Source organism: Ranitomeya variabilis, chromosome 2 (genome assembly GCF_051348905.1).
Source record: "Ranitomeya variabilis isolate aRanVar5 chromosome 2, aRanVar5.hap1, whole genome shotgun sequence".
NCBI lineage: Eukaryota > Metazoa > Chordata > Amphibia > Anura > Dendrobatidae > Ranitomeya > Ranitomeya variabilis.
Window position 1 is genome coordinate 483,380,805 of NC_135233.1, and position 15,860 is coordinate 483,396,664.

Sequence of the window (15,860 nt, forward strand, 5' to 3'; positions counted from 1 at the left end):
AATGTCTTTTGCTCTTCGTGAGAAATAAAAGACACACTATACTATGGTGCAGTGGGTAGAATGCTAAATCCCCCTACACACATTCGACCACTGTCAGCCAGATTCAGCTGGCAGTTATCTCAGCAGTCTCTCCCACACACAGGGGCATTTGTTTGCCCAAGCACTCCTGTCTTCTCTGTGAGAGAGCCGCTGTCAGACATATCTGACAGCTTATTTCTGGGAGAATAAAAGGATCAGCAGTCTGAAATCAGAAATGACAGATCATTAATTCCCCAACCATTAGTTGTCCAGGACATTAGACTGTTGAAAATCCTCCCAAAAATGTGTGCAACAAAAGACAATATTCTTATAAAATGTAAATATTTTATTGAAAAATAATAATAAAAAATATATATTTAAAATAATTAACAGCTGATAATAGAAGCACGTAAAATCACGTAAGATACAGGCATAAGAAAAACCCAATAATTAGTAATATAATGTATTACGCTAGGTAATGCAGAAAAATAATAAATATAAATATATATATGTATAAAAAGCGTGAAAACACTCCCTAAAAAGGTTTATACACTGTAGTGCATAATATTATAACTAATATTACATAAATCCGGTGCAAAAATTGTGCAAAAATTATGTTATTGCCACAATCCCACAAAGTGTAAACCAAAACACAAAAGTGAGGGGCGGAAGAAAGCTATCGCCGAAACGTGCGTAGGGATCAGGAAGCACATTAGGTATGAGGAGCCCTGTATAATTCTGATAATATTTGCTTGCTAGGTGTATGCACATTTGCTTCTTTGCACTACGTCACTTTATTAAGCTTTTGGCGGTGCCTGTTATAAGTGACTCCCATTGGGACAAACTTGTTATGTATGTCATTTTTAGCACTATTGCACTTTTGTGTTTTGGTTTACACTTTGTGGGATTGTGGCAATAACATAATTTTTGCACAATTTTTGCACTGTTGTACAGGATTTATGTAATATTAGTTATAATATTATGTACTACAGTGTATAAACCTTTTTAGGGAGTTTTTTCACGTTTTTTATACATATATATATTTATATTTACTATTTTTCTGCATTACCTAGCCTAATACATTATATTACTAATTATTGGTTTTTTCTTATACCTGTATCTTATGTGATTATACGTGCTTGTATTATCAGCTGTTAATTATTATTAAATATATATTTTTTATTATTATTTTTCAATAAAATATTTAAATGTTATAAGAATATTGTGTTTTGTTGCACAAATTTTTGGGAGGTTTTTTTTCAATTAGTGCAAGACGTAATTTGATTGTATATTCAATTGGTTTCTCTTCTGATTGGACATTAGACTGTTGGCCAAACTTGTTATCATCAGCAGGTGCAGGCAACATTAGTTTAATGTGTATAGGGGGCTTTATGCTAAATATCAAGAGATACAATACTCAAGCATCTTAACTACAATACGTCTATAAATGCTCCTGCTTCACCAGCATCCTCCACAGAGTTATTATGGAAGTGCAAGTGTAACATCTGTGCCTATTCATATCTCCTCTTTCCACTTTGGCTGCTGGGCAGCATCGTGCCTTTGTTGCTTTTGAAGTGTGACAGCACCATACCTATTTTTTTCCCTGGGACTTGTGGTGCTGTTTAAAAAGGAAGGGATGGAGTTACTTTTGGTCTAAGTTTTGGTCATTTCTTCCTGAGAGCCCAAAGAGGGGCAATCAGCTATTTAGACCCCTGAAGCTTTGCCTTTCACTTCCAGTCAATAGCTTAGTTGTCGTAGTATACTTGTATACCTCTGTGTTGTGCTCCTGTTTGTTTGCCCTGATTATTCTTGTTCTTTGACCTCAGTTTGACTTTTGACTACTTGCTAATGTTACAATTTTGTCCCTAATGTGATGACTTGGCTTTGACCCTGCTGGGCAACTCTAACTGCCTCTGGTTCGCTCCTCCAGACTGCTACCCTGTAGAAACAATCCAGTGGATCACATTGTAAGACCAAATCCATGTACAGGGGTTAACAGGTGAACCTCGGGTTCCTCTGGAATCTTTGTGATGGAGTGGCTTATGTCAAGTCTGTCCGAAGTGTCCTTTTTCAGTCTGTGGTCTCTGACAGACATGACGGCAAGGCAGCAGATACTGATGTTGCTGGAGCACATCCAGATAGAAATGTAACAATAAATGTTGCTTCTTGTAGGTGTCCCTTTAAAACTTATTTCTCTAGGAAGGCCTATGTCACTAGTCTATAACCCAAAACATTCAAAAAATGTCTTCACTCTCTGTGCTCACTTCCTACCCTTGTCATTGCAGTGCAAAATCAATGTTGATTCATGTATTGTCTGGGTGACAGGTTCATTCAACTTTTTTATATTTCTGGTCTCCTGTACAAAATTTGCACCATATACATAATGTGTCACTCCTCACATCCCATTTATTGGGGAAGACCTCTCTCCCTTTGTTTATTATTATTCTTATTATTATTATTATTATTATTATTTGTTATTATTATAGCGCTATTTATTCCATGGTGCTTAACATGTGAAAAGTTGTTTACATAATAAAAGATAAGTACAATAATCTTAAACAATACAAGTCATGACTGGTAGAGAAGGAAAGAGGATCCTGCCCGCGAGGGCTTACCATTTACAAGGGATGGGTGAGGATACAGTAGGTGAGAGTACAGCTGGTCAAGTAATGGTTTAGTGGTTACTGCAGGATGTAGGCTTGTCGGAAGAGGTAAGTCTTCAGGTTCCTTTTGAAGGTTTCCATGGTAGGCAAGAGTCTGATATGAGCGTTCCAGAGTAGGGGGGATGCGCGGGAAAAAGTCTTGTATGCAATTGTGGGAAGAGGAGATAAGAGGTCTTGTGAGGATTGGAGGTTGCGTGCGTTTAGGTACTGGGAGATGAAGTCACAGATGTATGGAGGAGACAGGTTGTGGATTGTTATGACCCCAATGGCAGAGGGTCTCAGAAATAATTACTAAGTCTGCAAACAAAAAAAAACAGCTCATAGGGCAGTGGTAACTGAGCTGACCATATATCTAATCCTAGCACCACAAATAGCAGCAGCCGGGGAACGTGCCTACGTTGGTTCTAGACGTCTCGCGCCAGCCGGAGAACTAACTAACCCTAGAAGGGGAAAGAAAGACCTTTCTTGCCTCCAGAGAAAAGACCCCAAAAGTTGGATACAAGCCCCCAACAAATAATAACGGTGAGGTAAGAGGAAAAGACAAACATAAGAAGGAGCTAGGTATTTAGCAAAGAGAGGCCCACTAGCTAATAGCAGAATATAGTAAGATGACTTATATGGTCAGCAAAAACCCTATCAAAATATCCACGCTGGATATTCAAGAACCCCCGAACCGTCTAACGGCCCGGGGGGAGAACAACAGCCCCCTAGAGCTTCCAGCAAGGTCAGGAATCACATTTAGTACAAGCTGGACAAAAATGAGAGCAAGCAAATAACCAAAAAACAAAGAAGCAGGACTTAGCTTAATTTTGCACGAACCCGGACCAGCAGACAGGAGCAAACAGAAAGGATCTGATTACAACGATGCCAGGCACTGGACTAAGGATCCAGGAAGCTTATATAGCAACTCCCCTGGACTAACGACCCAGGTGGGTGCCAAACTGAGGAAAGACAATCCCAGAGTCATATCACTAGTAACCACAAGAGGGAGCCAAAAAGTCTAATTCACAACAGTACCCCCCCTTAAGGAGGGGTCACCGAACCCTCACCAAGACCACCAGGGCGATCAGGATGAGCAGCGTGAAAGGCACGAACTAAATCGGCCGCATGCACATCAGAGGCAACCACCCAGGAATTATCCTCCTGACCATAGCCCTTCCACTTGACCAGATACTGAAGCCTCCGTCTGGAGAGACGAGAATCCAAGATCTTCTCCACCACGTACTCCAACTCGCCCTCAACCAACACCGGAGCAGGAGGCTCAACAGAAGGAACCACAGGTACAACGTACAACCGCAACAAAGACCTATGGAACACGTTGTGAATGGCAAACGACACCGGAAGATCCAAGCGAAAGGACACAGGATTAAGGATTTCCAATATCTTGTAAGGACCGATGAAGCGAGTCTTAAATTTAGGAGAGGAGACCTTCATCGGAACAAATCGAGAAGACAGCCATACCAAATCCCCAACACGAAGTCGGGGACACACACCGCGGCGGCGGTTGGCAAAACGCTGAGCCTTCTCCTGTGACAACTTTAAGTTGTCCACCACATGATTCCAGATCTGCTGCAACCTATGCACCACAGAATCTACCCCAGGACAGTCAGAAGGCTCCACATGTCCCGAGGAAAAATGAGGGTGGAAACCAGAGTTGCAGAAAAATGGCGAAACCAAAGTAGCGGAACTAGCCCGATTATTAAGGGCAAACTCAGCCAACGGCAAGAAGGTCACCCAATCATCCTGATCTGCCGAAACAAAACACCTCAAATAAGCCTCCAGAGTCTGATTAGTTCGCTCCGTTTGTCCATTAGTCTGAGGATGAAAGGCAGACGAAAACGACAAATCAATGCACATCCTAGCACAAAAGGATCGCCAGAACCTGGAAACAAACTGGGATCCTCTGTCAGACACAATATTGTCAGGAATGCCGTGTAAACGAACCACATTCTGAAAGAACACAGGAACCAGATCGGAAGAGGAAGGCAGCTTAGGCAAAGGCACCAAATGGACCATTTTAGAAAAGCGATCACATACCACCCAGTTGACAGACATGCCCTGAGACACCGGGAGATCTGAAATGAAATCCATGGAAATGTGTGTCCAAGGCCTCTTCGGGACAGGCAAGGGCAAGAGCAACCCGCTGGCACGAGAACAGCAAGGCTTAGCTCGAGCACAAGTCCCACAGGACTGCACAAATGACCGCACATCCCGTGACAAGGACGGCCACCAAAAGGACCTAGCCACCAGATCTCTGGTGCCAAAAATTCCCGGATGCCCTGCCAACACTGAGGAATGAACCTCGGAAATGACTCTGCTGGTCCACTTATCAGGAACAAACAGTCTGTCAGGTGGACAAGAGTCAGGTCTACCAGCCTGAAATCTCTGCAACACACGTCGCAAATCAGGAGAAATGGCTGACAAGATAACTCCCTCTTTAAGAATACCAACTGGTTCTGCGACTCCAGGAGAGTCAGGCACAAAGCTCCTTGAAAGAGCATCAGCCTTCACATTCTTTGAACCTGGTAAATACGAGACCACAAAGTCAAAACGGGAGAAAAACAATGACCAGCGGGCCTGTCTAGGATTCAGGCGTTTAGCAGACTCGAGATACATCAAATTTTTGTGATCAGTCAAGACCACCACACGATGCTTAGCACCCTCGAGCCAATGACGCCACTCTTCAAATGCCCACTTCATGGCCAGCAACTCCCGATTGCCAACATCATAATTCCGCTCAGCAGGCGAAAACTTCCTAGAGAAGAAAGCACATGGTCTCATTACCGAGCAACCAGGGCCTCTCTGCGACAAAACGGCCCCTGCCCCAATCTCAGAAGCATCCACTTCAACCTGAAAGGGAAGTGAGACATCAGGCTGGCACAAAACAGGCGCCGAAGTAAACCGGCGCTTCAACTCTTGGAACGCCTCCACGGCTGCAGGAGCCCAGTTAGTAACATCAGAACCTTTCTTGGTCATATCCGTCAAAGGTTTAACAACGCTAGAAAAATTAGCGATAAAACGACGGTAGAAGTTAGCAAAACCCAAGAACTTCTGAAGACTCTTAACTGACGAGGGTTGAGTCCAATCATGAATAGCTCGGACCTTGACTGGGTCCATCTCCACAGCAGAAGGGGAAAAAATAAACCCCAAAAAGGGAACCTTCTGTACTCCAAAGAGGCACTTTGAGCCCTTAACAAACAAAGCATTCTCACGCAAAACCTGAAACACCATCCTGACCTGCTCCACATGTGAGTTCCAATCCTCAGAGAAAACCAGAATATCATCCAGATAAACAATCATAAATTTATCCAGATACTTCCGGAAAATATCATGCATAAAGGACTGAAACACTAAAGGAGCATTAGAGAGCCCAAAAGGCATCACCATGTACTCAAAATGACCTTCGGGCGTATTAAATGCTGTCTTCCATTCATCTCCTTGCTTAATGCGCACAAGGTTGTACGCACCACGAAGATCTATCTTGGTGAACCACTTGGCACCTTTAATCCGGGCAAACAAGTCCGACAACAGAGGCAAAGGATACTGAAATTTAACAGTGATTTTATTCAGAAGCCGATAGTCAATACAAGGTCTCAAAGATCCATCCTTCTTGGCCACAAAAAAGAATCCCGCACCAAGAGGGGAAGAGGATGGACGGATATGCCCCTTCTCCAGAGACTCCTTGATATACGAACGCATTGCGGCATGCTCAGGTACAGACAGATTAAATAGTCTTCCCTTAGGAAATTTACTACCTGGAATCAAATTTATGGCGCAGTCACAGTCCCTATGAGGAGGCAGAGCACTGGACCTGGACTCGCTGAATACATCCTGATAATCAGACAAATACTCAGGAACTTCCGAAGGAGTAGAGGAAGCAATAGACACCGGCGGGGAATCAGCATGAATTCCCTGACAGCCCCAACTTGACACAGACATTACCTTCCAATCCAAGACTGGATTGTGAGTCTGTAACCATGGCAGACCCAAAACGACCAAATCATGCATTTTATGCAGAACAAGAAAACGAATCACCTCCCGATGTTCAGGAGTCATGCACATGGTTACCTGCGTCCAAAACTGCGGTTTATTTTCCGCCAATGGCGTAGCATCAATACCTCTAAGAGGAATAGGATTTACCAATGGTTCAAGAACAAAACCACAGCGCTTGGCAAATGACAGATCCATAAGACTCAGGGCAGCACCTGAATCCACAAACGCCATAACAGGGTAAGAAGACAATGAGCAAATTAAAGTCACAGACAAAATAAATTTAGGTTGCAAATTACCAATGGCGACAGGACTAACAACCCTTGTTAGGCGTTTAGAGCATACTGATATAACATGTGTAGAATCACCACAGTAAAAACACAACCCATTCTGACGTCTATGATTTTTCCGCTCATTTCTAGTCTGAATTCTATCACATTGCATTAAATCAGGTGTTTGTTCAGACAACACCACCAGAGGATTATTGGTTTTGCGCTCCCGCAAACGCCGGTCAATTTGAATAGCCAGCGCCATGGAATCATTCAGACTTGTAGGAATGGGGAAACCCACCATCACATTCTTAATGGCTTCAGAAAGGCCATTTCTGAAATTTGCGGCCAGAGCACACTCATTCCACTGAGTAAGCACGGACCATTTCCGAAATTTTTGGCAATACACTTCAGCTTCATCCTGGCCCTGAGAAATAGCCAGCAAGGCTTTTTCTGCCTGAACTTCAAGATTGGGTTCCTCGTAAAGCAATCCGAGCGCCAGAAAAAACGCATCAATATTTGCCAATGCCGGATCTCCTGGCGCTAGCGAGAAAGCCCAATCCTGAGGGTCGCCCCGTAAAAAAGAGATAACAATTTTAACTTGCTGAGCTGAATCTCCAGATGAACGGGGTCTCAGAGATAGAAACAATTTACAATTATTCCTGAAATTCCTAAACTTAAATCGGTCTCCAGAAAACAGTTCAGGAATAGGTATTTTAGGTTCAGACATTGGACTACTGGTAACAAAATCTTGTATGCCCTGCACACGAGCAGCAAGCTGGTCTACACTATCAAGGTCTGGACATTCATGTCTGCAGCAAGCACAAGCCACTCAGAGGTAAAGGGGAGGAAGAGAGGAAAAAAAAAAAAAAACTCAGAATTTCCTTTCTTATAATCCCACTTCAGCAATGCATTAAACATTCAATGTTGGCCTGGCATACTGTTATGACCCCAATGGCAGAGGGTCTCAGAAATAATTACTAAGTCTGCAAACAAAAAAAACCAGCTCATAGGGCAGTGGTAACTGAGCTGACCATATATCTAATCCTAGCACCACAAATAGCAGCAGCCGGGGAACGTGCCTACGTTGGTTCTAGACGTCTCGCGCCAGCCAGAGAACTAACTAACCCTAGAAGGGGAAAGAAAGACCTTTCCTGCCTCCAGAGAAAAGACCCCAAAAGTTGGATACAAGCCCCCAACAAATAATAACGGTGAGGTAAGAGGAAAAGACAAATGTAAGAAGGAGCTAGGTATTTAGCAAAGAGAGGCCCACTAGCTAATAGCAGAATATAGTAAGATGACTTATATGGTCAGCAAAAACCCTATCAAAATATCCACGCTGGATATTCAAGAACCCCCGAACCGTCTAACGGCCCGGGGGGAGAACACCAGCCCCCTAGAGCTTCCAGCAAGGTCAGGAATCACATTTAGTACAAGCTGGACAAAAATGAGAGCAAGCAAATAACCAAAAAACAAAGAAGCAGGACTTAGCTTAATTTTGCACGAACCCGGACCAGCTGACAGGAGCAAACAGAAAGGATCTGATTACAACGATGCCAGGCACTGGACTAAGGATCCAGGAAGCTTATATAGCAACTCCCCTGGACTAACGACCCAGGTGGGTGCCAAACTGAGGAAAGACAAACCCAGAGTCATATCACTAGTAACCACAAGAGGGAGCCAAAAAGTCTAATTCAAAACAGTGGATGTCTTTGTATGCCATAGTTTGGGTTTTGAACTGAAGTCTCTGGGTAATGGGGAGCTAGTGAAGGGACTGACAGAGGGGAGAGGCTGGGGGATAGCGGGGGATAGGTTACATTAGTCGGGCAGCAGAGTTTAGAATAGATTGGAGGGGTCCAAGAATGTTAGAGGGGAGGCCTCAGAGCAGGAGGTTGCAGTAGTAGAGGCGGGAGATGATGAGGGCATGCTCTAGAGTTTTTGCAGATTCTTGGTTGAGTAATGTAGGCATCCAGGAAATATTTTTGAGTTGAAGTCATTAGGAAGTAGAACGGGCCTGGATATGTGGTTTGAAGGAGAGATTAGAGTAAAGGATTACCCAGAGACAGCCAGCTTGTGGAACTGGGGAGAGTGAGCAGCCATTTACTTTAATGAATAGGTCTTTTGGGGGAGTCAAGTGAGATGGGGGAAAGATGATGAATTCTGTTTTGTCCATGTTAAGTTTTAGAAATCTAGTGGAGAAGAAGGATGAAATAGTGGACAGACATTGTGGGATTTTGGTTAATAGGGAGGTGATATGAGCTGTCCCAGGCCAAAGGTGTAAATGGAGAAGAGCAGGGGCCCTAGGACTGAGCTTTTCCGGACTCCGACAGATAAGGGGTGAGGTGAGGAGGTGGTGTGCGAGTGGGAGACGCTGAATGTCTATCATGTTACTTACTTACAGGAATTTCCTTGAGCTGTATAAATAAACGTAGTTATTAGTATTATTACTATTAAACTTTAACATACGTTGAGAAGTTGAGTTTCTCCATTTATTTTAATAATACAAGATGTTTGGACACACTCTCCACAGCACTCGCCGTTAGCAGATGGCACATACTGTTCACCCTAAATATAAAAGTCATAATTAATTATTCAGGCAATGAAAGTATGTAATTTCACAGAATTAATTAGTGTTATAACTCACAACTGCACAATTCTGTTGGCCGTTATATTGGCAGGTCACTCTTTCTTGCACTGTAACAAATTGTCCTTCTGACTTCACACATCTATAGATTGTACAGTTGTCATCCGAGGAAAGAACAGATTCTCCTTCCTGAAACCCAAAATGAGTGGATTGTAATTATTTAATTATCACCTCATTTCATTTTACTTTTGTATGGGATGGGAACCTAGGTTCATTCCCACCAAGAGCAACATCTGCAAGGAGTTCATATGTTCTCCTTACTTTTGCATGAATTTCCTCCCACACTACAAAGACCTACTCAGAAGGAATTTAGATTGTGAGTAACAATGGAGACCACGATGATGATGTCTCTAAAGCGATGTGGAATTAATGGTGCTATATAAGTAAGTAATTAAATAGATTAACCCCTTCATGACCTTGGGATTTTCCGTTTTTTCCGTGTTCGTTTTTCACTCCCCTTCTTCCCAGAGCCATAACTTTTTTACTTTTCCGTCAATTTGGCCATGTGAGGGCTTATTTTTTGCAGGACAAGTTGTACGTTTGAACGACATAATTGGTTTTACCATGTCGTGTACTAGAAAATGGGAAAAAAATTCCAAGTGCAGTGAAATTGCAAAAAAAGTGCAGTCCCACACTTGTTTTTTGTTTGGCTTTTTTGCTAGGTTCACTAAATGCTAAAACTGACCTGCCATTATGATTTTCCAGGTCAGTACGAGTTCATAGACACCTAACATGACTAGGTTATTTTTTATCTAAGTGGTGAAAAAAAATTCCAAACTTTGCTAAAAAAAAAAAATAATTGTGCCATTTTCCGATACTCGTAGCATCTCCATTTTTCATTATCTGGGGTCGGATGAGGGCTTATTTTTTGCGTGCCGAGCTGGCTTTTTTAATGATACCATTTTGGTGCAGATAGATTCTTTTGATCGCCCGTTATTGCATTTTAATTCAATGTCGCGGCGACCAAAAAAACGTAATTCTGGCGTTTCAAATTTTTTTCTTGCTACGCTGTTTAGCGATCAGGTTAATGCTTTTTTTCTTTTGATAGATCAGGCGAGTCTGAACGCGGCTATACCAAATATGTGTATATTTGATTTTTTTTTTATTGATTTATTTTGATTGGGGCGAAAGGGGGGTGATTTAAACTTTTATATTTTTTTATTTTTTCACTTTTTTTAGCTTTTTTTTTTTACTTTTGCCATGCTTCTATAGCCTCCATAGGAAGCTAGAAGCTGGCACCACTCGATCGGCTCTGCTACATAGCAGCTATCTGATGTTAGCTGCTATGTAGCAGAAATGCAGGTGTGCTGTGAGCGCCGACCACAGGTTGGCACTCACAGATACCGTGGATCAGTAACCATAGAGGTCTCAAGGACCTCTATGGTTACAATGCTGAAGCATCGCCGACCTCCGATCATGTGACGGGGGTCGGCGATGTGATCATTTCCGGCCGCCCGGCCGGAAGCGGTAGTTAAATGCCGTTGTCTACGTTTGACAGCGGCATTTAACTAGTTAATAGGCACGGGCAGATCGCGATTCTGCCTGCGCCTATTACGGGCACATATCAGCTGTTCAAAACAGCTGACATGTCCCGGCTTTGATGCGGGCTCACCGCCGGAGCCCTGCATCAAAGCGAGGCTTCTGACCTCGGACGTACTATCCCATCCGAGGTCAGAAAGGGGTTAGTATACAGTACTTAGCATGGGCAGCTTGAAGATAGCGGGTAACCTGTGCTGCTGGTGTGTATCTGATTGAGGAGTCAGAATCAGGCAAAAATATTGGTAGTGTAGTTTATTTTCTAAGTGTTTTGAAAAATTCAAACTTCTTCTTCAGGAGAACAACAGAGATTTTCCTGAAGAAGTTGGAATACTTCAAAACACGTAGAGGATAAACTCCACTACCAATATTTTTGCCTAATTCTGATTGCTTGATTGGATACACAGCAGCAGCACATATCAACCGCTCTCCTCAAATTACCCGCATTACCTTGTTGGATTTGCCATCCGGTGGAACTACAGCAGTGAGAACCCTGCTTAATACTGAATAAGTGAAGTGTCTTACAAAACCCCATCAGGTGAGCGGAATGGCCTCTTAGGGTGGCTGACAAAGACGTAAGTCCATTCATCATGTTCAGCCAGGAGATTGAAATGGTTGCCTCTGGTAGCTAAACTATTTCAGAAAGAGCAAGTAGCTAAGCTATATCTTAGCTGCATAGAACTTTTATGTTTTAAGCTATGTTGCTTCTTTTGGGTGGGGGCAGCATTATTTTTAGATAGTATCAAAATCATGTATTTATAGTTAATTATGAAAGTAGACACTAGACTTATCGTTCTCAGTAACCAAACTATGAAATCTTGTCTCCGCCACAATTCCACTTAAAAATATTGATCTTATCTTTCTTTAACCCCCTAGTGACAGAGCCAATTTGGTACTTAATGACCGAGCCAATTTTTACAATTCTGACCACTGTCACTTTAAGAGGTTATAACTCTGGAACGCTTTATTGGATCCCACTGATTCTGAGATTGTTTTTTCGTGATATACTGTACTTCAAGTTAGTGGTAACATTTCTTCGATATTACTTGCGATTATTTATGAAAAAAATGGAAATATGGCGAAAATTTTTAAAATTTTGCAATTTTCAAACTTTGTATTTTTATGCCCTTAAATCAGAGAGATATGTCACGAAAAATAGTTAATAAATAACATTTCCCACATGTCTACTTTACATCAGCACAATTTTGGAAACAAATTTTTTTTTGTTAGGGAGTTATAAGGGTTAAAAATTGACCAGCAATTTCTCATTTTTACAACACCATCTTTTTTTTAGGGACAACTGTTATGACCCCAATGGCAGAGGGTCTCAGAAATAATTACCAAGTCTGCAAACACAAAAAAACCAGCTCATAGGGCAGTGGTAACTGAGCTGACCATATATCTAATCCTAGCACCACAAATAGCAGCAGCCGGGGAACGTGCCTACGTTGGTTCTAGACGTCTCGCGCCAGCCGGAGAACTAACTAACCCTAGAAGGGAAAAGAAAGACCTTTCTTGCCTCCAGAGAAAAGACCCCAAAAGTTGGATACAAGCCCCCAACAAATAATAACGGTGAGGTAAGAGGAAAAGACAAACGTAAGAATGAGCTAGGTATTTAGCAAAGAGAGGCCCACTAGCGAATAGCAGAATATAGTAAGATGACTTATATGGTCAGCAAAAACCCTATCAAAATATCCACGCTGGATATTCAAGAACCCCCGAACCATCTAACGGCCCGGGGGGAGAACACCAGCCCCCTAGAGCTTCCAGCAAAGTCAGGAATCACATATAGTACAAGCTGGACAAAATAAGAGCAAAGCAAATAACCAAAAAACAAAGAAGCACGACTTAGCTTAATTTTGCACGAACCAGGACCAGCAGACAGGAGCAAACAGAAAGGATCTGATTACAACGATGCCAGGCACTGGACTAAGGATCCAGGAAGTTTATATAGCAACACCCCTGGACTAACGACCCAGGTGGGTGCCAAACTGAGGAAAGACAATCCCAGAGTCATATCACTAGTAACCACAAGAGGGAGCCAAAAAGTCTAATTCACAACAGTACCCCCCCCTTAAGGAGGGGTCACCGAACCCTCACCAAGACCACCAGGGCGATCAGGATGAGCAGCGTGAAAGGCACGAACTAAATCGGCCGCATGCACATCAGAAGCAACCACCCAGGAATTATCCTCCTGACCATAGCCCTTCCACTTGACCAGATACTGAAGCCTCCGTCTGGAGAGACGAGAATCCAAGATCTTCTCCACCACGTACTCCAACTCGCCCTCAACCAACACCGGAGCAGGAGGCTCAATAGAAGGAACCACAGGTACAACGTACCGCCGCAACAAAGACCTATGGAACATGTTGTGAATGGCAAACGACACCGGAAGATCCAAGCGAAAGGACACAGGATTAAGGATTTCCAATATCTTGTAAGGACCGATGAAGCGAGGCTTAAATTTAGGAGAGGAGACCTTCATAGGAACAAATCGAGAAGACAGCCATACCAAATCCCCAACACGAAGTCGGGGACCCACACCGCGGCGGCGGTTGGCAAAACGCTGAGCCTTCTCCTGTGACAACTTTAAGTTGTCCACCACATGATTCCAGATCTGCTGCAACCTATCCACCACAGAATCTACCCCAGGACAGTCAGAAGATTCAACCTGACCCGAGGAGAAACGAGGATGAAAACCAGAGTTGCAGAAAAATGGCGAAACCAAAGTAGCGGAACTAGCCCGATTATTAAGGGCAAACTCAGCCAACGGCAAGAAGGTCACCCAATCATCCTGATCTGCCGAAACAAAACACCTCAAATAAGCCTCCAGAGTCTGATTAGTTCGCTCCGTTTGTCCATTAGTCTGAGGATGAAAGGCAGACGAAAACAACAAATCAATGCCCATCCTAGCACAAAAGGATCGCCAGAACCTGGAAACAAACTGGGATCCTCTGTCAGACACAATATTCTCAGGAATGCCGTGTAAACGAACCACATTCTGAAAGAACACAGGAACCAGATCGGAAGAGGAAGGCAGCTTAGGCAAAGGCACCAAATGGACCATTTTAGAAAAGCGATCACATACCACCCAGATGACAGACATGCCCTGAGACACCGGGAGATCTGAAATGAAATCCATGGAAATGTGTGTCCAAGGCCTCTTCGGGACAGGCAAGGGCAAGAGCAACCCGCTGGCACGAGAACAGCAAGGCTTAGCTCGAGCACAAGTCCCACAGGACTGCACAAATGACCGCACATCCCGTGACAAGGAAGGCCACCAAAAGGACCTAGCCACCAGATCTCTGGTGCCAAAAATTCCCGGATGCCCTGCCAACACCGAGGAATGAACCTCGGAAATGACTCTGCTGGTCCACTTATCAGGAACAAACAGTCTGTCAGGTGGACAAGAGTCAGGTCTACCAGCCTGAAATCTCTGCAACACACGTCGCAAATCAGGAGAAATGGCCGACAAGATAACTCCCTCTTTAAGAATACCAACTGGTTCTGCGACTCCAGGAGAGTCAGGCACAAAGCTCCTTGAAAGAGCATCAGCCTTCACATTCTTTGAACCTGGTAAATACGAGACCACAAAGTCAAAACGGGAGAAAAACAATGACCAGCGGGCCTGTCTAGGATTCAGGCATTTAGCAGACTCGAGATACATCAAATTTTTGTGATCAGTCAAGACCACGACACGATGCTTAGCATCCTCGAGCCAATGACGCCACTCCTCAAATGCCCACTTCATGGCCAGCAACTCCCGATTGCCAACATCATAATTCCGCTCAGCAGGCGAAAACTTCCTAGAGAAGAAAGCACATGGTCTCATCACCGAGCAACCAGGGCCTCTCTGCGACAAAACGGCCCCTGCCCCAATCTCAGAAGCATCCACTTCAACCTGAAAGGGAAGTGAGACATCAGGCTGGCACAAAACAGGCGCCGAAGTAAACCGGTGCTTCAACTCTTGGAACGCCTCCACGGCTGCAGGAGCCCAGTTAGCAACATCAGAACCTTTCTTGGTCATATCCGTCAAAGGTTTAACAACGCTAGAAAAATTAGCGATAAAACGACGGTAGAAGTTAGCAAAACCCAAGAACTTCTGAAGACTCTTAACTGACGTGGGTTGAGTCCAATCATGAATAGCTCGGACCTTGACTGGGTCCATCTCCACAGCAGAAGGGGAAAAAATAAACCCCAAAAAAAGGGAACCTTCTGTACTCCAAAGAGACACTTTGAGCCCTTAACAAACAAAGCATTCTCACGCAAAACCTGAAACACCATCCTGACCTGCTCCACATGTGAGTCCCAATCTTCAGAGAAAACCAGAATATCATCCAGATAAACAATCATAAATTTATCCAGATACTTCCGGAAAATATCATGCATAAAGGACTGAAACACTGAGGGAGCATTAGAGAGCCCAAAAGGCATCACCAAGTACTCAAAATGACCTTCGGGCGTATTAAATGCTGTCTTCCATTCATCTACTTGCTTAATGCGCACAAGGTTGTACGCACCACGAAGATCTATCTTGGTGAACCACTTGGCACCTTTAATCCGGGCAAACAAGTCCGACAACAGAGGCAAAGGATACTGAAATTTAACAGTGATTTTATTCAGAAGCCGATAGTCAATACAAGGTCTCAAAGATCCGTCCTTCTTGGCCACAAAAAAGAATCCCGCACCAAGAGGGGAAGAGGATGGACGGATATGCCCCTTCTCCAGAGACTCCTTGAT

The 15,860-nt window shown here is 43.6% G+C and overlaps 1 protein-coding gene across 1 annotated transcript in view; it reads right to left on the reverse strand.

Moving 5' to 3' along the window:
- Window positions 1-15,860, reverse strand: part of LOC143806870 (uncharacterized) — a 347,780-nt gene that overhangs the window by 22,498 nt on the left and 309,422 nt on the right. Inside the window, exons 58-59 of the mRNA XM_077287851.1 lie at window positions 9,585-9,713; window positions 9,407-9,505 (exon numbers count right to left, since the gene is read on the reverse strand). Coding sequence (XP_077143966.1) covers window positions 9,407-9,505; window positions 9,585-9,713 — 228 coding nt within the window. The remainder of the gene's footprint in view (window positions 1-9,406; window positions 9,506-9,584; window positions 9,714-15,860) is intronic.